Genomic DNA, 23,312 nt, shown 5'->3' on the forward strand with positions numbered 1-23,312 from the left:
CGCCATATAAAACCAGGTACAGGTACTCTACATTGGAATTCTTATTATTGCTTGTTCTTACAATATCTGTTCGGCACTAATCAATTCCTCATTCCAGTTCCTATAGGTACAAAACCAGACATAAGGTTCTCAATCTGGCAATGTATTATCTGTAGTCTAGCAGTCTATCAAATTGACCCGCATCTACTTATTCCATCCAATCATGGATGACTGTGAGTGTAATATACCCAGAGAAGTAGTGTAGAGGGGGGGTAAAGGAGAGGACCCAGGACAGACCCTTGTGGAACCCCCGTAGTCAGACTACATGGTTCCGACCTCAAACCTCTCCATTTCACGGCCCGTCAGGTAAGATGCAAACAGGCAGCGTGCAGACCCAATGCACCAAAACTTTGTTTCCCCATCACTAATAATGAGGCAGAAACTGTATTGGTATGCATCGCTGTATGAATACATAAAACAGTTCTGTGCGTGTAAACGTAGGAGCAATAAATAAATTGAGATGTGTATTTTGACCAAACCACATAAATTCTGGTTGAGTAGAAATGACAGAATAACAACTTCTTCATTCTTAAAGCCATTTTATTGACCATTGAACATCCTTAAAATCTCAGATTCCACTTCCCTCAAGTTTCGAGATGGGACATAGGCTACAGTATTCCTCACTTCATAAGCCCACTTTTGCACTGTATGAAACAAGATGCACCCAGTGCAAAAGAATCCCAATTCACCAATCGTAACATAAACATTGAAACAGTAGTTTATTCCCAAAGAAAAGAAGAGAAAGAAAGGTATAAGGTCCGAATATCGCAATCTTTGTTCACTTCAAAAATCCTTTTGATCACAAGCTCATTGATAAAGGGGCCCATGGTGACGCTTGCTCCGCTCCTCTGTTCACAGTAGCAGGTTGAGAGGAGCAGAGATCTAAAATCCCAGCAGCTCTTCAGGCGCACCCTCCAGGTCTGAGGGTCTGCCCTCTGGTCTGTTCTAGTTCAAGTCCCTGAAAGTTTGTTCTTTTGTGTGCAGATAAGATCATGCTCGTCATAATTAAAACACATTTACTGAGGAAATGAAGACCAAAGAAACAGAGAAAAGCAGCAGTGAGATCACAGTACCTGCTAATACGACCGGAGGAATGATGAAATCAAACAATGCCGTGTGCTTTTTTTTGTTTTGTTTTGTTTAAAGCGGTGCAGCCGCTTCTGTACGTGACGTGTGTCCGTGTGTGTGTGTCCGTTCATAGCATGAGATATACCGATGCACACCAGCAGAGGGCAGTAGAGATTGCTCATAAACCTGCGTCGCTTACTTCACCACGTGGGTGTGATTTTGTTTGCTTTCCTGCTCAAAAGGCATGTGCAACCCAACCCAATCTCCTCGTCTTCCTCCTAGTCACATATGTTCATTGGTCAAGTTAAAACAATGATGGAGATGCCACTGTTGCAGCACTGACACCCTCCGACATCGAGACTAAAATAAAAAGATTGCTTGTTTCTAAATGTTCAAGTATCCCAAGTGGAATAGAATAGCCCTGAAGGAAAATGTTTGATCTTAAATCTTCATGTCCCCTCTCTCCTTCTCTTTCCACTAGTACACCCAATATATATAAGGGGTTTGTTTAAAAAGATAATAGTATTAAAGTGCCAATCACATTCATGGGGAATTCTCCCATTCACATATTAATTTAGTTTAATCAAACACCACCTAGCTTAGCCATAGTGGACATTCATTTGTAGCTGCTGGTGGTGGTGGTGGTTCATACACAGTGTTGTAACGACTGAGCTCCTAACCTCACCATTGTAGAAGCAACTCTTCGGACAAACCCTCATCCTTACTGAATGTCTTTAAAAGTTACATTAGAGACAGGAGTCGATCTGTCTGTTTGACCCTGTCTGTCAGTCTACACCATGTCAATCTATGTCCCTATCTGTCAGTCTACCCCTCTTTCTGTCAGTCACCCCCCTAACTGTCAGTCTACTCCTGATGGGAACACATTTCTGTACAGTGCAGCAGTTCAGTGGAATAAATTAGCCATGAATCTGAATGTTTCACTCAGCACATTCAAAAGGGTCTTAAAGACTTGGCTGCAAAATAACATGTCTTTTTTTATTACTTACCTCTAAGATTAGAAATGAATGGCCCTGCCACCTGTTACTTTCTATGTTGTTTGTATTGTCTTAGTTCGCTGTCCTGTTGATGCGTTCTGTTTAATTATTGAGCTATTTATTCATATTCCTTTGTGATGTATCTTGTGTTAAGTGTTATGTTTAACCCACACGACCACAATGGAAATAAGCTTTAGGGCTTTATTGTTTTTTTTATCCTCGACTTTTAACTATTTCTGTATGTATTTAGTTTGTGTGCACGGTGTGAATCACCAAATAAAGTCAATCAATCAATCAATCAATCAATCAATCAATCAATCAATCAATCAATCAATCAATCAATCAATCAATCAATCAATCAATCTGGATTTGGATTTACCCGCTCTGTCTGGTCAGTCTCACCCTGTCAGTCTTAAGGGGGTGTAAACATATATAGGACTTTGTCTCATTGCTGCTTGAGACTTTAATTTGATTTTTATTACACATTTTATTGCACAAAGTCTCTCAGTCCACACAGCTCACTGAGAACAGCAGTGGGAGGGGCTCTGATTATCGTGTATCAGGATACAATGGAGATAAGACCCAAACACAGGCAAATAATGTTCAGAGACTTTATTCTCAAATGAAATCAGTACAAACAAACACAAGACATAATAACCTCACACTGAACAAACCTAATGTCGAGGCTACTGGGGTAGATAACAGGTGATGTAGATGATGGGTAGATGGTCTAGATGACTTTGTTTGTCATATGGAATCCCTAGACGCCATGGGGGTGGATAGGTGGCTAGTGGGGCTGTTTCCGCTACTGGTCCTGGTCATGAAGAGTGGTGGTCTGACAGGTGCAGCTGTGTCAGCTTGCCTCTCCACCAGAGAGTCCAAGGTGGAAGTGGTCGCTCCTCGATAGTCTCCTTCCAACTTCTCGCGAAAGAGCCTCCGATCAAGAGACAGCTCTGGTCCCCGCTTCCAGTGGGCCTCGGGTGATCGTGGAATATTCAGCTCGGATTGTCCCTTTGCTGCCACACCACTAGACGCCATGGGGGTGGATAGGTGGTTAGCGGGGCTGTCTCCTCTACTGGTCCTGGTCATTAAGAGTGTTGGTTTGACAGGTGGAGCTGTGCCAGTTTGTCTCTTCACCAGAGACTCAGAGGTGGAAGTGGTCGCTCCTCGATAGTATCCTTTCAACTTCTCGCGAAAGAGCCTCCGATCAAGAGACAGCTCTGGTCCCCGCTTCCAGTGGGCCTCGGGTGATCGTGGGACGTTCAGCTCGGACTGTGCCTTTACCGCCACAACCCTAGACGCCATTGGGGTGGATAGGTGGCTAGTGGAGCTGTCTCCTCTATTGGTCCTGGTCATGGAGAGTGATGTTCTGACAGATGGAGCTGTGTCAGATGGAGCTGTGTCGGATGGAGCTGTGAAAGGTTGATCTGTGACAGCTGCCCTCTTCATCATAGAGTCCGAGGTGGAAGTGGTCGTCCCTTGATAGACTCTTTCCCACTTCCCACGAAAATGCCTCCACTGGACACGCACCGCCAGATCACACTTCAAGTGGCCCTCGGGTGATCGTGGGACGTTCAGCTTGGACTGTGCCTTTACCGCCACAACACTAGACGCCATTGGGGTGGATAGGTGGCTAGTGGGGCTGTCTCCTCTACTGGTCCTGGTCATGGAGAGTGGTGTTCTGACAGATGGAGCTGTGTCAGATGGAGCTGTGTCGGATGGAGCTGTGACAGGTTGATCTGTGACAGCTGGCGTCTTCATCATAGAGTCCGAGGTGGAAGTGGTCGTCCCTTGATAGACTCTTTCCCACTTCCCGCGAAAATGCCTCCACTGGACACGCACCGCCAGATCACACTTCAAGTGGCCGTCGGGTGATCGTGAAACGTCCGGCTCAGATTGGCCCTTTGAACTTTGGCCCTTGTGTGCAGAGAACGCAACACCGACACCACTGGACACCATGGGGGTGGTTAGATAGCTAGCGGGACTGTCTCCTGTTCTGGTCCTGGTCATGGAGAATGGTGGTCTGACAGATGAAGATGGAGCTGTGTCAGGTGGAGCTGTGCCAGATGGAACTGTGACAGACAAGGCTGTGACAGCTTCTCTCTTCATCATAGAGTCCGAAGTGGAAGTGGTCGATCCTTTATAGTCTTCTTCCCACTTCTTGCGAAAATGCCTCCGATGGAGACGCACCACCAGATCACGCTTCCAGTGGCCTTCGGGTGATTGTGAAACGTCCGGCTCAGATCGGCCCTCTGAACTTTGGCCCTTGTGTGCAGAGAACACAACACCGACACCACTGGACAACATGGGGGTGGTTAGGCAGCTAGCGGGACTGTCTCCTTTATTGGTCCTGGTCATGGAGAATGGTGGTCTGACAGATGGAGCTGTGTCAGGTAGACCTGTGTCGGATGGAGCTGTGTCAGGCGGAGCTGCCCTCTTCATCAGAGAGTCCGAACTGGAAGTGGTCGTCCCTTGACAGACTCCTTCCCACTTCCCGCAAAACTTCCAATGATGGAGACCCCGCTTCCAGTGGCCCTCGGGTGATCGTGAAACATCAGACTCAGATCGTATCTTTGAACTTTGGCCCTTGTGTGCAGAGAGCGCAACACCGACACCACTTGACACCATGGGGGTGGTTAGGTAGCTAGTGGGGCTGTGTCCTCTACTCATCTGAGACCCGGCTGACGGCATGTCACCTCCACAGTCCGTCGGACCACAGTTGTTGCATGGGGTCGAGGCTCTGTCCAGCTGTGCACTTTTGAGATAAAATAAAATAAAAACTAAAATGACTTTTGATGATTTCAATACATTTAAATGTATAATCGAAATGCAGTTCTAGAACTAGGCCTACCTCAGTACTATATCTAGGCCTACTTCAGTAGTAGAACTAAGCCTACTTCAGTATTAGAACAAGGCTTATTTCAGTGCTAGAACCAGGCCACAATAAAAATAAAAAAAAATCGACAATGTCATCTTCATTGCAATTGCCAATTACGAATAAGGCCTGCAAATGTAACAACATAGAAGCTGTACCTTCATACCGTATCACAAAAATAAATTTGAAATAGTTAACGTTTAAACAACTTTCTGATAAGGCCGCCTGAAATGTCCATGTTAGCCTTTCCGCCTGAAATAATACACTGAAGGAGGTTTCATTCTAGTACTAGAGCAGGCCTAGTTCTAGGACTGAATGAGGCCTATTATAGGACTGGGGGAGGCCTAGTTCTAGTACTGAAGTAGGCCTAGTTCTAGCTCTGAAGGAGGTTTAATTCTAGTACTGAAGAAGGCCTAGCTCTAGTACTGAAGGAGGCCTAGTTCTATTACTGAAGTAGGCCTTGTTCTAGTACTGAAGTAGGCCTTGTTCTAAAACTGAAGTAGGCCTAGTTGAGTAGGCCTAGTTCTAGTACTGAAGTAAGCCTAGTTTTAGTACTGAAGTAGGCCTAGTTCTAGCACTGAAGTATGTATGTATGTATGTATGTATGTATGTATGTATGTATGTATGTATGTATGTATATGTGTGTGTTTCAGTAGCATGTGTGAGTGTCTCAGTAGTGTGTATGTACAGTATGTGTGAGTGTTTCAATAGTATGTGAATGTCTCAGTAGTATGTATGTACAGTGAATGTAAGAGTGTCTCAATATTTAAGTCCTACACGGACCCTCATAATCATGCCACACATTATACACAAACACACCTCACACAAACACACACACACACACACACACACACACACACACACACACACTGTTATGGATACACTGAAAAATGCATAATAAACTTACCAATCAATGTCTTCATAGTTTTCATCCTGTATAAAGGAAATACCAGACGGATGTTGAGGTCATTAAGGCTTCACAAAGACAGAGCAGCTTCATTAATCGTTGAATTGTGAATTATTAAAGTACAATGAAACGTTGATTACCAACCTCGGTGTTTCCTTTAAGAATTCTCCATTGCCATAATAGCCGAGATATGATGAGGACCAGAGAGAGAGCAATCACAACTGTCCCGTAGATGAGTGTCACATGAAGATCCTGGGACAGCCTATTTGGCTCATTCAGGAGCGTCGCCTGACGATCATCGACCCTCTCTTGGGTTCTAAAAAACATCATTAGGCTACTTGCACTAACCTACATATTGTAAGATCCACATCTTCATCAACATGTTAATCTGTCGCAGAAAATCACAGCACTGACGCTTATGCCCACTTGTTACAGCTGACAACCTTGCCGTTGTACGTGTAATTTCTACGTCATAATGCGAACACCCGTGATGTCAGAGACCGGATAGGACAGTTGTGGCTAGTCCAAGCGGCTTACTAATTGAAATAAATGTATGGCTAGGTTTAAATAGATTTGAGCTATTTTCTTTTAGCTTATTACAATTAACAGACTCAATCACGATCGTTTCGCGAACATTAAGGCAACGTGACCTATGGTAGCCTATACATGTGACAAATATAAATAGCAACTCTCTCAGCTGGAGGGTTATCCCCAAAACATGTATATCACTCAACAGCAGTGACACCCCCCCCCCCCCCCCTCCACCCATGCCATATTAAATGAGGATAATCGATCTCATATTATATAGCCTATTACATATTATATTACATATTTGAAACGAGCTCGAGACGTAAGCGCTCCACTGCGCTCCTGACCCCGAGCACCCGAGTGCATAGCCCATGATCCGGTGAGAGATAAGCTATAAGATGTCACCGTGTGGCCTATTAAAGTGCCCCCCCGCCCCCCAGTTTGCGGAGGTGGCCCTGGGCTTCCAGCTGGCCATGAGCGTCATCGCTATGAGGATCCTGCACACACACAACACACAACACATCCTGCACACACAACACCTACCTGTCTCTCCTGGCACAGCTCTCCCACCTGAGAGGCCACACCCCCAGCCGCAGAACTGGGAAGAGGGAGTGAGTGAATGCATTGTGTATTGAATAGTCAGGTTTGTGCTGTGCGTAAATAAATACCATCCGGCTTAATGTAACTAATTTCATGACTACATGCCATCATGCATTTGAGGTCTATTGCCAGTAGAGGGGGCGCTTGTGACACATCTGTTCTCCCAGGACAGTACAATAATATAACCTTTTATTCGCCATATAAAACCAGGTACAGGTACTCTACATTGGAATTCTTATGATTGCTTGTTCTTACAATATCTGTTCGGCACTAATCAATTCCTCATTCCAGTTCCTATAGGTACAAAACCAGACATAAGGTTCTCATTCTGGCAATTTATTATCTGTAGTCTAGCAGTCTATCAAATTGACCCGCATACTTATTCCATCCAATCATGGATGACTGTGAGTGTAATATACCCAGAGAAGTAGTGTAGAGGGGGGGTAAAGGAGAGGACCCAGGACAGACCCTTGTGGAACCCCCGTAGTCAGACTACATGGTTCCGACCTCAAACCTCTCCATTTCACCTGATAGGAGCGGCCCGTCAGGTAAGATGCAAACAGGCAGCGTGCAGACCCAATGCACCAAAACTTTGTTTCCCCATCACTAATAATGAGGCAGAAACTGTATTGGTATGCATCGCTGTATGAATACATAAAACAGTTCTGTGCGTGTAAACGTAGGAGCAATAAATAAATTGAGATGTGTATTTTGACCAAACCACATAAATTCTGGTTGAGTAGAAATGACAGAATAACAACTTCTTCATTCTTAAAGCCATTTTATTGACCATTGAACATCCTTAAAATCTCAGATTCCCCTTCCCTCAAGTTTCGAGATGGGACATAGGCTACAGTATTCCTCACTTCATAAGCCCACTTTTGCACTGTATGAAACAAGATGCACCCAGTGCAAAAGAATCCCAATTCACCAATCGTAACATAAACATTGAAACAGTAGTTTATTCCCAAAGAAAAGAAGAGAAAGAAAAGTATAAGGTCCGAATACTTGCAATCTTTGTTCACTTCAAAAATCCTTTTGATCACAAGCTCATTGATAAAGGGGCCCATGGTGACGCTTGCTCCGCTCCTCTGTTCACAGTAGCAGGTTGAGAGGAGCAGAGATCTAAAATCCCAGCAGCTCTTCAGGCGCACCCTCCAGGTCTGAGGGTCTGCCCTCTGGTCTGTTCTAGTTCAAGTCCCTGAAAGTTTGTTCTTTTGTGTGCAGATAAGATCATGCTCGTCATAATTAAAACACATTTACTGAGGAAATGAAGACCAAAGAAACAGAGAAAAGCAGCAGTGAGATCACAGTAGCCTACCTGCTAATACGACCGGAGGAATGATGAAATCAAACAATGCTGTGTGCTTTTTTTTGTTTTGTTTTGTTTAAAGCGGTGCAGCCGCTTCTGTACGTGACGTGTGTCCGTGTGTGTGTGTCCGTTCATAGCATGAGATATACCGATGCACACCAGCAGAGGGCAGTAGAGATTGCTCATAAACCTGCGTCGCTTACTTCACCACGTGGGTGTGATTTTGTTTGCTTTCCTGCTCAAAAGGCATGTGCAACCCAACCCAATCTCCTCGTCTTCCTCCTAGTCACATATGTTCATTGGTCAAGTTAAAACAATGATGGAGATGCCACTGTTGCAGCACTGACACCCTCCGACATCGAGACTAAAATAAAAAGATTGCTTGTTTCTAAATGTTCAAGTATCCCAAGTGGAATAGAATAGCCCTGAAGGAAAATGTTTGATCTTAAATCTTCCTGTCCCCTCTCTCCTTCTCTTTCCACTAGTACACCCAATATATATAAGGGGTTTGTTTAAAAATATAATAGTATTAAAGTGCCAATCACATTCATGGGGAATTCTCCCATTCACATATTAATTTAGTTTAATCAAACACCACCTAGCTTAGCCATAGTGGACATTCATTTGTAGCTGCTGGTGGTGGTGGTGGTTCATACACAGGGTTGTAACGACTGAGCTCCTAACCTCACCATTGTGGAAGCAACTCTTCGGACAAACCCTCATCCTTACTGAATGTCTTTAAAAGTTACATTAGAGACGGGAGTAGTTGTGCTTTCGGTTTTGTAGGTGTGAGAGTCTCAGGAGCAGAGAGAGAAGGGACAGGGATCCTGTGGCCTACACCAGCCCCTACTCCCAACCCCCCCTAGACACTAGATCTGAGATGACGATGGGCCTAAGCAAGATGGTTTCATCTCCACCTTGCCCTCTAACAGGCAAGGGTGGAATCGCCTGCCATATTGCTTAGACCTATCCCATGCAGTCAGTTCTACATTAGTGTCTAGACAGAGTGGGAGGCTAGGAGAACCAGGAGAGCCTCCCCAGAATGGCAACAAGCAGAGCGTCTTGCCACACCAGGCCAGAGTGGGGGAGGGTCTCCTGGGCAGAGCTGGGGGTTGCTGTGGGGGTCAGGAGCTAAGTGGCCCAGGCAGCTGGTCGCTAGGGCAGAAATGCTGTTAGGACTTCTTCGGACAGTGCGAGGTTGAGTCTGTGTTCAGAACCTCGATCATGGTTCTGGAAGTGGGGAAGGTCTCTGCTACCGATGGAAGACTCTGGTACCAGCCCGGTAAACTGGGGAGGACATAGATAGAGAGAGAGAGAGAGAGAGAGAGAGACAGAGACAGAGACAGAGACAGAGACAGAGACAGAGACAGAGACAGAGACAGAGACAGAGAGAGAGAGAGAGGGTCAGAACAGGTTAGAAACAAATCAAGATAAATCAAACATACCATACAGAAACACCCTGGTGTTGCGGCATGCATGTGTTGTCAAGAGATTCCAACCTTTTTAAATTCATCCAGTTCTTGGCTGTTTTACTGAAGCTGTCTGGACTGGGGGTTGTCATGGCTTCAAAATCCACCAGCTGGAACCACATTGGCACCAGGAGAACACGAGTTAGAAAATACACACGTTTCACACTAAACAATTCCTATCGCACACAGACGACATAGCATTACTGCAGAGATACAGGTACAGCGCTACAGTGGTACTAGAGTAGTACTGCAACAGAAAAAGCACAGTAGTATTAATAGTATTACAGGAATAGTTAGTATTGGTAGTAGTATTGTAGTATTTTTCATTAGTACTTCAGTAGCATTTCGAACGTATCATCATACTTATTTCAGTAGTATTACAGTACCTTCCCTTTGGGGATCCGGCCTATCACCTCCTTCCCACTGGCCATCAAGGCTCCCATGACCACTGAGTATGCTACCACACTGGGGACGACACAATACATACGTCAATAGGCCGTTTCATGGAATGTTCATATTCAAAACTGTAGCACCATTTTGGTCCATCTCAACAGCCGTGACGATGTCACTGTCAAGTTAGCTACCGTTAGCGGCGCTGGCTAGCTAACGTTATAAATGAACAAGCAGTTAGTTGAGATATGAACAATTGAGATATGTAAATAATAATCCCATCACTGAACAAGGTCCCAAAGTTAATTTGGACATTTTCCCCCCCAAAATTAGGTCCCAAAGTTATTTTGGACAAGTTTTCGACTTGCTAGCGTTTGACTATTATCGCAGAATCAGATTGTCGTTTTTTTTGCCGCTGACGCACTGGAACTTTACTTGGACCAAGCCATTGCTCTAGTGACCGAAAATTCCATTGAAAGGGACTATATGGTTCATAATGTGTCATGAGGCTTTACATCAGACCTGAGGCAACTTGCTTCTATTTCTATCCAAGGGGAAGATGGGCTGTTTCAAAATGACCCGGTGGGGTTTGTGGGGGGCAGAGGGTTTGGTTTGGGGTGAGATGCAGTCTTTACCTGGAGCCTCTGGAGAGGGGCATGAGGTTACAGAAGTAGTAGACCAGGGACAGGATCAGGTTGCACACGGCATCTGCATCCTGGTGGAGTGGAACAAACAGACAGACAGACACAGACATACCACCATCAAGCCCTGAACCGCCAGGAGGGAACTGAATTGAGAGACACATTCATCATCATCATGACGTGAACGTTCCTCAGAACAGCCAGATGGGAGAGCCGCAGAATCATATCCCTAACTACATGAGAGAAGTTGACACAAGGAAGATGAAGGGGACCAGACAGAGAGAGAGAGAATGAGGGAGAGAGAGAACAAGAGAGAAAGAGAGAGAGAGCGCTCCTACCCCTAGTTCTGTGGATAGCATGAGGGCCTTGCCCTTGGCAGTGAGATCCTTGTAGAGGGCCTCTATCTCAGACTGGTACTGCTGGGTCCGCTCCTCTGTGGTCTGGGTCTCCACTGAGAACAGCATGTTCCCCACCCTGGAGGGCACAACAGCATGTCTCACACACACACACACACACACACACACACACACACACACACACACACACACACACACACACACACACACACACACACACACCCACACACACACACACACTTGATTATTGCCGATTCGATTTGACTTTCAATTCAATTATGACATAATTTCCTGTGACATTTCCACCATTTCACTGCAGTAACTCATTAAATACAGTAACCCATAACATACAGTAACCCATTAAATACAGGGGGTCCCATCATGGTAGGGGAAACACTGAAATACACCACAAGCACAAAATTGTGAAAACAGAATAAAATAAAATAAATGTATCAAATTGAATTAAAAATACATCTAATTTTGGGGAATTTATGAATCGACTGATAATTGTCGAGAATAGAATCGCAGTTCTTACATGAATAATTATTTTTCACCACTAATATTCACTGGGCTGCTGTTCAGCTGGCTGGTGTCTCTAGTGACACATGGCGTACGACTGTCGTCATAGAACCGTGGTATGCATGCAAGAGGTGGGATTAGTTGTTCTGCACTCTGCAGACTGACTGTGCCAACATGGATGTTTCCACAGCAGGGGCCGGGCCACACAGCACAACAGACAGGTACAGGTACTAGGGACTCCTAGGGGCTAGGGGGTAGGGACTACTTAAGACTCACGAGTCAGTCTCTAAATGCTTCGCTCAACTAGAGAATGAGGACTTTCATTCATATTTTGTCGCTTAAAGTGGGTGGAAACATTTTAAAAAGAGTAAAAAAAAAAAAGAGTTAAAAAAAACTGCATTGCAGAACCAATCCAACGTCACAGTTTAAGAGTGTGTAGACCGTGGTGGGTAGGTAGTAGGGGTAGATATGGTACTAGGGCTAGTGTAAGTGAGTTTAAGAGTGTGTAGGGGGTGGTGGGTAGGTGGTAAAGGTAGATATGGTACTAGGGCTAGTGTAAGTGAGGCTAGTGGGAAAGGGGTAGTGTTAGTGAGTTTGAGAGTGCGAGCTACAGACCTATCTCCAGTGATGGTGATGGTGAAGCCATCATACTCTTTCCCAGGGTCCTTCAGACTGGGTACCTTGGAGTTGACTGTGAAGCCATCTCTGGTTTTACTGTTGAACTGCTTCAAGACACAAACACACATACACTTCAGACATTAACAATCACACGCGATCAGATACATAGACTTACACATGCAGTAGTCATGGAACCACATCGCTATCCTGGTGTTTTCTGCAATGGATGACGACAGCACTCATCAACCATGGCCCAAATCACCCCCTTCTTTCAACCTCCACCCCACCTCTTCAATCCCTTCCTTCATCCCTCTCTCCCTCCATCTCTCTCCTCCCTCTCTTCCATCCTTCTCTCCCTCCATCTCTCTTCCCTCTCAACCCCTCCCTTCATCCTTCTCTCCCTCCATCTCTCTCCTCCCTCTCAATCCTTCCCTTCCATCCATCCATCCTTCCTTCCTTCCTTCCTTCCTTCCTTCCTTCCTTCCTTCCTTCCTTCCTTCCTTCCTTCCTTCCTTCCTTCCTTCCTTCCTTCCTTCCTTCCTTCCTTCCTTCCTTCCTTCCTTCCTTCCTTCCTTCCTTCCCTCCCTCCCTCCCTCCCTCCCTCCCCACCATCCATCCTTCCCTCCCTGTGCCTCTCTCCTCCCTATCTTCTTAATTACCTTCATAATAGGCAGCAGGTCCTCCACCTTGTTGACGGTCTCCAGGGCCTGTCTGACCTCCAGGAGCCCTCTGGGGTTGTAGGCCCTGCGAAAGGTACAGGAGACAGAGCGGTTACAGGCCCCGGCGTGGGCACAGGACGAAGAGAGCGGCCGCAGGGGCCTTTGGGTGGTGAGGTGGCGGGGTTATATTACTGACCCGTGGTAGACCAGTATTCTGTCTTTGATGAAGTTGAGGATGTTGTCAAAGTAGGCCAGGTATCTGATGTTGATGATCTGCCCTCTGGAGGAGAGAGGGGGAAGAAGAGGAGCCACGGCATCAACGCCAAGAGCTGTTAAGAACCACTAGAACATTTAGCTCTTTCAACTTCTTACACCCCCTCCACATTGGTTTCCCTTTGTAGCAAGATCACATTTCATTTGTTTGACTGGACGTTTCATAATCGTGCTGTTAACAACGGTTGGGGAAACCCCTACCCTTCTGTAAGTCAATTTCTCACTGTAATTAAGTGATCAGGTGTCTGTCTAGCTGTAGCGGGGAGCGGCTTGTTGTCAGTAATGTAGTGAGGGCGGATCGTGCAGCGGTCTAACCTGATTAGGTTGATATGGTTATTGAACCCTCGACTTAAACTTCTTGCGGGCATCTGATCCAGCCACAGGACTGGCTGGTCTGGATCTGCGATCCTGCACGCACGCGCACGCACACGCACACACACACAAAAGACTTGATGACAAAATGACACAAGCATGTACCTTACCCGACATGACAATGAGAAACAGGGAGGAAGGTTGATACTGCGGATGCAATTCGCCTTATTCACCTCAGCTGCCATATTGGTCAGTCTGACGTAATGAGGGGTGCGGAAGTGCCCGTTGCCTTCAATGTTAAAGTTCGCTGTAAAAACACCACTTCAAGAACCAAAATAGTCAAAATAATAGGCTGAATACACTATCGGGGTTACAAACTCATCATTACCAAACTGATTGTTTTTCACTGCCGTTGTTTTCGCGTTTGGAAATACATGGGAGTGAATGCAGCTGACGGCTCACTATGGCTCATTCACCTCCATGTATTTCCAAACGCGAAAACAACGGCAGTGAAAAACAATCAGTTTGGTAATGATGAGTTTGTAACCCCGATAGTGTATTCAGCATGTTATTTTGACTATTTTGGTTCTTGAAGTGGTGTTTTTACAGCGAACTTTTAACATTGAAGGCAACGGGCACTTCCGCATCCGCACCCCAGACTGACCAATATGGCTGCCAGGTGAATAAGGCGAATTGTTGTTTATTCTCTCTCACACTCACACACACGCACGTGCACGCAGACCTCACCTCCTCCATTTGACAGCTATGTCAAACATGTCTCTCCACTGCATCTGCCTGGTCTTGCCGTTAACTCTGACCTTAGAGTTACTCCAGGTCCTCTGCATGGCCTGCATTACCTCCAGGGTGGCTAGGCCCATGGCTGGGCGCGCACACGTACACACACACACACGCGCGCACGCACACACGCACACACACACACACACACACACACACACACACATACACACACACGCGCACACACAAACACAGACATACAAAGAGACACAATCAAAACTGTATCCATATCCTTCTGTAACTACATCCGCATGAAAATACTGTATGATGGAATACAGAACAGCTACAATGGGCCATAGTGACTGCCAAATACCCATACCCTCTGTGAGTGGAATAGACTCCTAGTCGACCTCTGTGACTGGCATAGACCTCCAGTCTACCTCTGTGACTTGTGGCATAGACTCCTAGCCTATCTCTGTGACTGGCATAGACCCCTCATTTACCCCTCGGTAAATGGACTTGTGCTTGTAAAGCACTCCAAAATGGCCTACCTCTGTGAATGCGTCTGTTGGGCAGGAATCCAGGTGTGTTGTACTGCATGAGGCCTCCCAGCTGGTCCGCCGTGCAGACCAGCCTCTGGACCTCGGTGCTGTAGCTCTCAAAGTTCTGAGGCAGGACGTCCCTGGAAGCACAAGGAGACGAGGCGACGCGGTGAGTAGGGACAACGGAAGTGCCTAGGGTTGGCCAGGCTGACTACGGGGGTGCCACAAGGTTCAGTTCTGGGTCCTAGGGATGTGCGCAGCGACCGTTTTCGACTAGATGGTGGTTTTGTAACCGACTATACGACTAGTCTAACTAGTATTGTATTGTTGTTCTTTTTATCCATCTAACCAACCACTCAGCGGCAGCCAATTTGACCAATGTTTGAATAAATGTGGCTTCAAAACTATGTCCGCAGTCTTTTACCATATTTAACATACGGTAACTATGCAATGTTCAGGGGGGGACATTGACACTAAAGTGTGCTCACATTAACATTAATTGTGAAAATGTAGTTGTTGGTTAGTGAAAGACTGTGCAATGGTAGGAACATGAATATCAAGAGCGAGCCTACGGTATTCACGCGCTCGCTTTGCCATCGCCAACCCGCCAAGTACAACCAATGAAGTCCAACAATAACCCTAATCTATACGCCTGAGTACTGTGAGTGAGGTGACTTTAATTATTTAGCCAAAATCCTTTCATAAAATAAAATAAAAAATAATATTATAGTTAGTTTAACCGACTAGTATTTCCTAACCAACCAGCAGAACCTGCGGCGGATAGCCGGGTGAATGACTAACCGCACACATCCCTACTAAGTCCCCTTCTTTCTTCCTCTTGCAAAACATCTCTGGTCCTGTCTAGGGTAGGGCTGGGCTTTGGGCTGGGCTTCACTGGGAGGTTCTGTCCAGTTAAACGCACTTGGGTGTGTGGCAGCAGCCAAAACTGTTCTTCAAAGTCTTCACTCACACACTCACACACTCTCACACACACACACACACACACACACACACACACACACACACACACACACACACACACACACACACACACACACACACTCACACACTCACAAACACACACACACACACACGCGCGCTCGGCTACAGGTAATTGCCCAGAGTGAACAAAAAGCAGACTCAACCTTCTTGGCGAATCAGCTCCGGGTGCAGGATCTCGAGTGAAAACTAATGTTCTTTGCAACCACGGATAATCTCCCACAAAGCCGTCGGGGAGGTGGGCTGCTACGACACACACAATGTATCAGATATCTGGCTGCTCCTCATCTTCTATTAGGAACTAGGGGAGGTTCTTGTCTCACACACACACACACACACACTCACACACACTCTCACACACACACTCTCACACACACACTCACACACTCACACACACTCTCACACACACACTCTCACACACACACACTCACACACACACACACTCACACACTCACACACTCACACACTCACACACGCACACACGCACACACGCACACACACGCACGCACACACACACAAACACAGCTACGTACTTGATGTGCGGCTGCAGGCCGGGCTGCTCCTCGTAGTCTTCTATGAGGAAGGGGAGGTTCTTGGCCCAGTGGTTCTTGAAGTTACCGGGTAGGTCCTGGTCAACGTTGTACTCTGCTACGGGGATGTCCAGGTGAGAGTGCAGGTAGCGCGAGTACTCTGGGGAGGAGAGAGAAGACGGACAGAGAGGGAGACACAATCAGAAATGTACATACTCATCAGAACGAGCTCCGTGGATTGGGAGGTTGGGGGTTCAATCCCCGGCCGAGTCATAGCAAAGACTATTAAAAAATGGTACCCAATGCCTCCCTGCTTGGCACCCAAGGGTTGGATTGGGGATAAGTCCCTGTGACGACATACTAGCGTCATGTCCAGGGGGTGTACTTGTACATCAAGCTGCCTCACGCTAAGGAATCAGGAGATAGGCTCCTGCTCTGTGTGCCACTAGGCTTGATAGACGTTGGTTCTTAAGGCTACTGACTTACATACATACTCATCACATTGTCCCCGTTGGGGACGAGGTAGGAGAACAACTCCAGGGGGAGGGGAGAGAAACCGAGGAAGGTATCTACAGCACGATAATAACATCTACAACCCCCTGCGTGACATGGGGGACCAGAAGGACGGGCGAGCGGGGTGATGGTGAATGATCGCGGTGGGTCAGCGGCGAATGCGATAAGGTCTGTTCGAGCGGCCGCCCCGGTGCCCGCCACCCACCCACCTCTGAGGTATTTGACTTTCAGGTACTCGGAGCTGGCCTTCTGCCCCAGCAGGGGGTCGTTGAGCATGACCTTGGTCTGGGCCTTGATGCCCTCGTAGAACTGGCCCATCGCCACGTGGCTCAGGCCCTTCATGTACTGGCACACCTCGTTGTAGGGCTCCAGCTGCAGACAACGCTGCGGGGACAGAAGAAAAGCAAGATCTCAGAATGTGTGTGTGTGTGGGGGGGGGAGGGGAGGGGAGGGGCTGCGTTGTGGCAGGAGGTCAACGGTTAAATTACAACACCTCTGGGAGATCACCTAATTTTACATGACTATGTTTAATGAAAGCCAGTTTCTGTTCCAGGATAGCAGATTGTGTGTGTGTGCGTGTGTGTGTATGTGTGTGTATAGAGGGAATCTTGTTAAATGTCAAACAGACTGATGATTCAAAATGAAAGATGGCAGGAGAGATAACATCACAAAACACATTCATGAGAGGAAAGGGAGCATGAGCTTCCTGTCTCACAAAGTGTTAAACCACAGCTTGGTTAAAAGTGTGTGTGTGTGTGTCAGTGACACTCGCTGCATTGTCAGTCCTGTGAGCTTGCCGGGCCGTCTGTGTGTAGACGTCAGCTACACACACACACACACACACACACACACACACACACACACACACACACACACACACACACACACACACACACACACACACACACACACACACAACACACAACACACCACACACACACAGGTACCTTGAAGTTGCCAATGGCCTCTTGCAGGCTGCCATGGTGGTAGAGCATCATGCCTCGGAGCTGGAGCGACTGGATGTGGTTCTGGTTGAGCAGCAGGGCCCTCTGGAAGCTCTCCATGGCTGACTCAAAGTCCCCCAGCTCCCTACAGAGGGGACAGAGACATGCATAAACACACACATCCCCACATAGAGACATTTACAGATACTAACACGGAGAGAGAGAGAGAGAGAGAGAGAGAGAGAGAGAGAGAGAGAGAGAGAGAGAGAGAGAGAGAGAGAGACAGGGAGACAGAAAGAGAGAGAGAGAGAGAGAGACACACGCAAGGAGAGAGACAGAGAGAGAGAGAAAAAGACAGACAGAGAGTTATACCTGTAGGCCTGCCCCAGGCTTTTATATGCGTCTATGAAGTCAGACTTCAGTTTCAGGGCCTCCTTGAACGTCTCTATGGCTTCCTGGAGATGATTAGAAGAAGAGGAGGCAGAGAGGAGAGGAGCAGGACTAACATGGTTACCATGAAGGAATAGATATCACAGCTACTTCCTGGTTACTGTCGTATTAGCAGATTAAAAACAGGTATATAGTTTGCTCTCATAAAATGTTTGTTGTGCAATGCATAGGGAAATGTTTCAATATTCTCCAATAGAGCATTCAAACCTGTCCGGAATGAATTAAAGTCTGGATGAATTCATCATTCTTTTTGAGTACGCATACGTTTGTAGATGCACACTTCTCACAGATATGTGGTTCTGACCCGCCCCACATCCTGATCACAGCCGCACCCTGGTTCTCAACTCCATCACTGCCAACTCTAGATGTCAAACCACAGCTTGCAAGAAGTAGCCTACAACAGGACAGCTGCTGCTGCAGTTATTTGTGTAAGCACCATTCAATGCAACACTGTGCACCCTCCTCTTGATGGTGTTTAAGCACCAGTCCACTGCAATTTTTTATTTGTAAAGATGTATGAGTGGTGACCTAGATTCTGAAACTGATCAACTTTTTTTGTTTTGTTCTGCTCTTATCCAGCCTTGTAAATGTGTATATTTGTGTATATATGTATATCTCTATAACCCGTATTTGTCATCTAAAGTGTGTTTTGCTAGCATGGCCTAAAAGGGTTAAGATTTTGGAATCAAATCAAATTGTATTTATATAACACATTTCATACACAAAGACAACACAATACATAGTACATAGTGATCCTACCCCTAATTTTCCAGAGGGAAGCAAAATATCAATTCACCCATTTGAGCCAGTATAGAACTGTCAAAGTTCTTCCCCGACCTCTCTCAACGAGACGATCAAGCAAGCTCCAAGTGTATAGGACTTCCTTAATGAATACACATTGGAGCAAACAAATTTGATGCATTTGATTTGAGTACTTTGCATGAAATGGTGGTGGTTACCTTGAGCAGACCTCTGTGAAAAAAGGTGAGGCCTTTGTAGAGCATGGCGATGGGCTGGTTCTTCTTCAGGTCCAGGGAGCGCTGGAAGTCCTCCATGGCTGCTACATAGTCCTGCAGGGGACACACAGGACCAGGCGAATAGGAACCTCAATGCTCTGCAGAGAACCGGGAGGAATACTGAAGGAAAACCAGCTCTTAATGACTTGACCAATCCGTCCGTTTTCAACCCAAGGGACAGAGACCAAGGATAAAATGAAATCCTTATTGGGATTATAGAAGATGTGAGCTCTGTCCTCCCTGTGTGTGTGTGTACAGTATGTGTGTGTGTGTGTGTGTGTGTGTGTTTCCTGACCTCTGAGATGAAGAGCAGCGTTCCCCTGTGTCTGTAGAGCCGTGCGGACGGCTGCAGCTGGATGGCTTTGGACAGGTCACTCAACGCCTCGCTGATACGACCCAGCGGAGACAGGATCTTCAAACACGCACATACAGCATTCACACCAGAGAGGCCACACAGTCATTATACACACTGTAACAGCAGCACCGAGGCCTGGCTTCTACATGGAGGAAGGCATCAGACAAAAACACTAAGTTATCAGGTCCGGAAGTCACAAAACCAACACAATCATGTTGGCAACTTGTAACCTAGCCACTATGTATTTTCTGGTGGACCATTTCATTGCACATGGTACCTGTATCTTGTACAGAATGGATACACTACATCCTTGAATCCGTGATCAAAGACACCTTGACTATTTTCAAATATTTGACCTACGTATTTAACACAGAGCTACACACTTTTTGTGGTCTTCCTGAGGCAATTCTCTATACATGTGATACGGGTGCACATGCATTCCCTTTAGCGCGCATCTGTTGGTAGATTAGGTACAAATTGAGTGTGTTCAAATATTTTAACTACTATGTACTGTATTTGACCCAGGGCTACATTGAAACATGCCTAAGGTCACGGTCACATTATTTTACCTTTGTTGAGAATAAAGTAAACTACTAAAGTTAAGTACCTGACACCACTATAATGTTCCTTGTCTCTACAATGCTTTTTTTAAAGTCAATTCGTTCTCCGAATTATCAATATTAAACATCCGTAGTTCGGACCTGGCAAATCTGAACTGCAACGCTGTTTTCCACCACAGGATACAAGTCACTGCTGTTTGGAGACTGGTCTGTCTGACAGATGCTCCTTCCCCATGGATCTACTCCTCATGTTGGTGGCCCTACAGCATCAGTGATGTGATGCCCCCCGTGTTGCTGCGTGTCCCTGGGTTCCTCACCTCCGCCCTCTGCTCGTACACCTCCGGCCTGGCGGGCTCCAGCGTGATGACTCGGCTCAGCTCGTAAAGCGCCAAGTCGGCATTCTTTATGTCCTGTCCGAGGAGGAAGAGGAGAGCACACGGTCACCTCTATATACAGACCACGTGACTGACCGGTCACCGGCGTTTTATCGATCGCTTCACACTGAAAAAACACACACACACACAGCCAGGCGCACACACAATATATGCTGACTGCGATGTGTCCCTGTGTGTGTACACGTGTGTCCTTGCACTATCAGAGAGAGTACCCGTGTAGATTTTTATACACGAGGAATGCCACAGACCCACATCTGCTGTGCTAAGCAAATTAAATCTGCCGACGCCAATCCGTTCAGACTTGTAAAACACCGAGGACCATGGTGACGTCATCACCCACCTGTAGACTCTTCTTTCCATAGGCTATCCCCCTGCCGTAGATAGCACTGACCAGCTCTGGATCTCCCTGTGCCAACAACAACAACAACAACAACAACAACAGAGCTTATATTTGAGAAAGAACCTTTATAAGTAGGACTATATTTCTCTCTTCTCTAATATTTACAAAATGGTCAAATAAACGAGTGTTCAACCCGGACCCGGATGTACAATAGATAGTTTTGTCATTGCTACTCGATGGGTGACCCACCTGCAGAAGCAAAGAGAAGTGCTTGATGGCTTCATCGTACAGGCCGTTGCCTATAAGAACATATCCTATAGCTGCCACCACAGGAAGGAAGCGACAAGTGACAGGGGGTCAATAGTAATAAAGCGCGCACGCACGCACACACGCACACACACACACAAAATTACTGAAAAAGTATTTCCCTCAGGTAACATACCAAGCTCCTCATTCGTGTTGAGGTTGTCGACAGGGAAAGGGAACCTCTTCTGCTCTATGAACAGCTTGGCCTGGCTCTGGAGCACACACACACGCACACACACACACACAGACACACACACACACACACACGCACGCACACGCGCACACACACACAAACACGCTTCACAGATAAGATAGCGGTAACAGCTTCCTCTGAGAAACTGCCAACGCAGTGTCACTCAAACAGAGTTGGAGCAACGGCCAGTGTTCGATTCAAACTGCCAGCCCACAACACGTTTCTGTGAGCTGAGGAAAGCAATTATTTCAGAGAGTGGTGAAAAGTAGAAAAGATACACACATCACTTCTTGGGGTGCTGGATTAGGTAATAATCACAACGAAAAGAATAGAACCTGCACACTCATATGCCCCAGAATAAACTTTACTTGACGTTTCGAGCGTCTGCCCTTCATCAGGTCAATGAAGAGCAGACGCTCGAAACGTCAAGTAAAGTTTATTCTGGACCATACAAGTGTGCAGGTTCTATTCTTTTCATGAGAGAGTGGTGAGGCTTGTTACAAAAATAGCTGGTTCCTCAGCAAGGTAACACTGCAGGTAAGCCACAGGAAGTAGAGTATATATGAGTGTGAACTGAGGCGATGATCCTACCAGGATCTTTTCTGCGTTGAGAGAGAAGATAGACTCGCAGGGCGGGTTGCCTCCTTCATCGCAGTCTGGGTCTTCAAGCTGCAAAATGGACGACTCTACAGACACACACAAAGGTTGAGAGAGAACAGAAAGAGAAAGAGAGAGAGATTGAAATGTGCGGGAGATGGAGAGATAGAAATAGAGAGAGAAGGCTCAGAGTTAAGTCTTATAATAAGCGAGGCCATACAGTCTACACACAGTACCCGTTGCATTTATCTCTAAGCCTTTAATGTAGTAATATGGAGACATAGACACAGGCACCTTGATGACCTGCTTCTGTCATCACACAGTCCTATTTATTGAATGAGGATGATGAAGATATGTCAAGACAGCACATAGCTAGCTACCTATAGTGGCACAGTACACACTTCTGAAAGGTTCCATTGCCAAAGGTCATTCATTCACACCGCTATTTTGAATCAGAGTGCAGCGCACCATCCCATTGCTAGAAACTTGACTCGAATGCACTCTTCAAGACAACCCGTGCATGCAAGCATAGCTAAGACAACGTGAGGTGAAAGGCAATCTATCTGGAAGTTAAGCAGATATAGCTTCGTGCTCAGAAAAGAAGTGCACTGCAGGATTGGATCTGTTATTACCTGCCTAGCTAATATTGCAACAACCCTTAAAAGATATCGTAAGACAACGCTAATTAAACTAGGTTAATGAGCACTACTTCGATCGATCTGGATTCGGTTGGCGAGTGTCTGGTTCTCTTTTGACCTTTGATTTTAAATCCTAACCTCTACAGCAGTTAGCTGGCTATCATCGGCTGTCAACGGGTGCGGAAGAGAGAGGGGGGTTTGACAGCTCCTAACGTGGAACAGCTAGCATCGGTGGCTAGCTACCTAGCTAGCAACATTGGCGATACCTCTCGAGTTACGCGAGGACGTGGCATCAACTTTCCAATCAAGCGCCCTTACCGCAGTCCGCCGCGTACTCTTCCAACTCTGGCGAGCTGCAGCCATGTTTGTGCAGTTCGCTGTCGAAGAAGGTGAGTGAGGAGAAGTCCTGGGTGGAAAAGACGGCTCGACAAAAGTAGAGAAGTGTGAGCGCTACCACAACAACACCCCGGCAAGCAGGTGCCATGTTGTGTTTCATGTGCAGCGGGTGATGAGAGCGGAAGCCTTGGTCGTGTAGTTCCTCGCTGCCCACGCCCCTTCGCGAAATCGCAGACACCAACCGTCAGTCACAGCTGCAAAGAACTACATATCCCGTGCCATCTTCGACTCATCCCGGAAGT

At 46.5% G+C, this 23,312-nt stretch overlaps 2 protein-coding genes across 2 annotated transcripts in view; one reads left to right on the plus strand and one right to left on the minus strand.

Moving 5' to 3' along the window:
- The window catches only part of trim67 (tripartite motif containing 67), a gene marked incomplete at both ends in the record, with an annotated part of 298,614 nt that overhangs the window by 229,361 nt on the left and 45,941 nt on the right, over positions 1-23,312 (plus strand). The window lies entirely within an intron of this gene.
- ttc13 (tetratricopeptide repeat domain 13) lies at positions 7,844-23,170 on the minus strand (the record flags this gene model as incomplete). Its single annotated transcript, XM_084453402.1, has 23 exons — positions 7,844-9,611; positions 9,824-9,903; positions 10,180-10,258; positions 10,819-10,898; positions 11,163-11,298; positions 12,315-12,424; positions 12,977-13,061; positions 13,173-13,256; positions 13,565-13,657; positions 14,309-14,441; positions 14,848-14,978; positions 16,371-16,527; positions 17,090-17,264; positions 17,828-17,969; positions 18,197-18,279; positions 19,234-19,344; positions 19,586-19,702; positions 20,523-20,615; positions 20,941-21,006; positions 21,190-21,260; positions 21,383-21,458; positions 22,031-22,125; positions 22,993-23,170. 23 exons carry the CDS (start codon positions 23,168-23,170, stop codon positions 9,497-9,499), a joined length of 2,490 nt encoding a protein of 829 aa, XP_084309528.1. The 3' UTR covers positions 7,844-9,496.

Source organism: Borostomias antarcticus, assembly GCF_949987555.1.
Source record: "Borostomias antarcticus genome assembly, chromosome: 19".
NCBI classification, from domain to species: Eukaryota; Metazoa; Chordata; class Actinopteri; order Stomiiformes; family Stomiidae; genus Borostomias; species Borostomias antarcticus.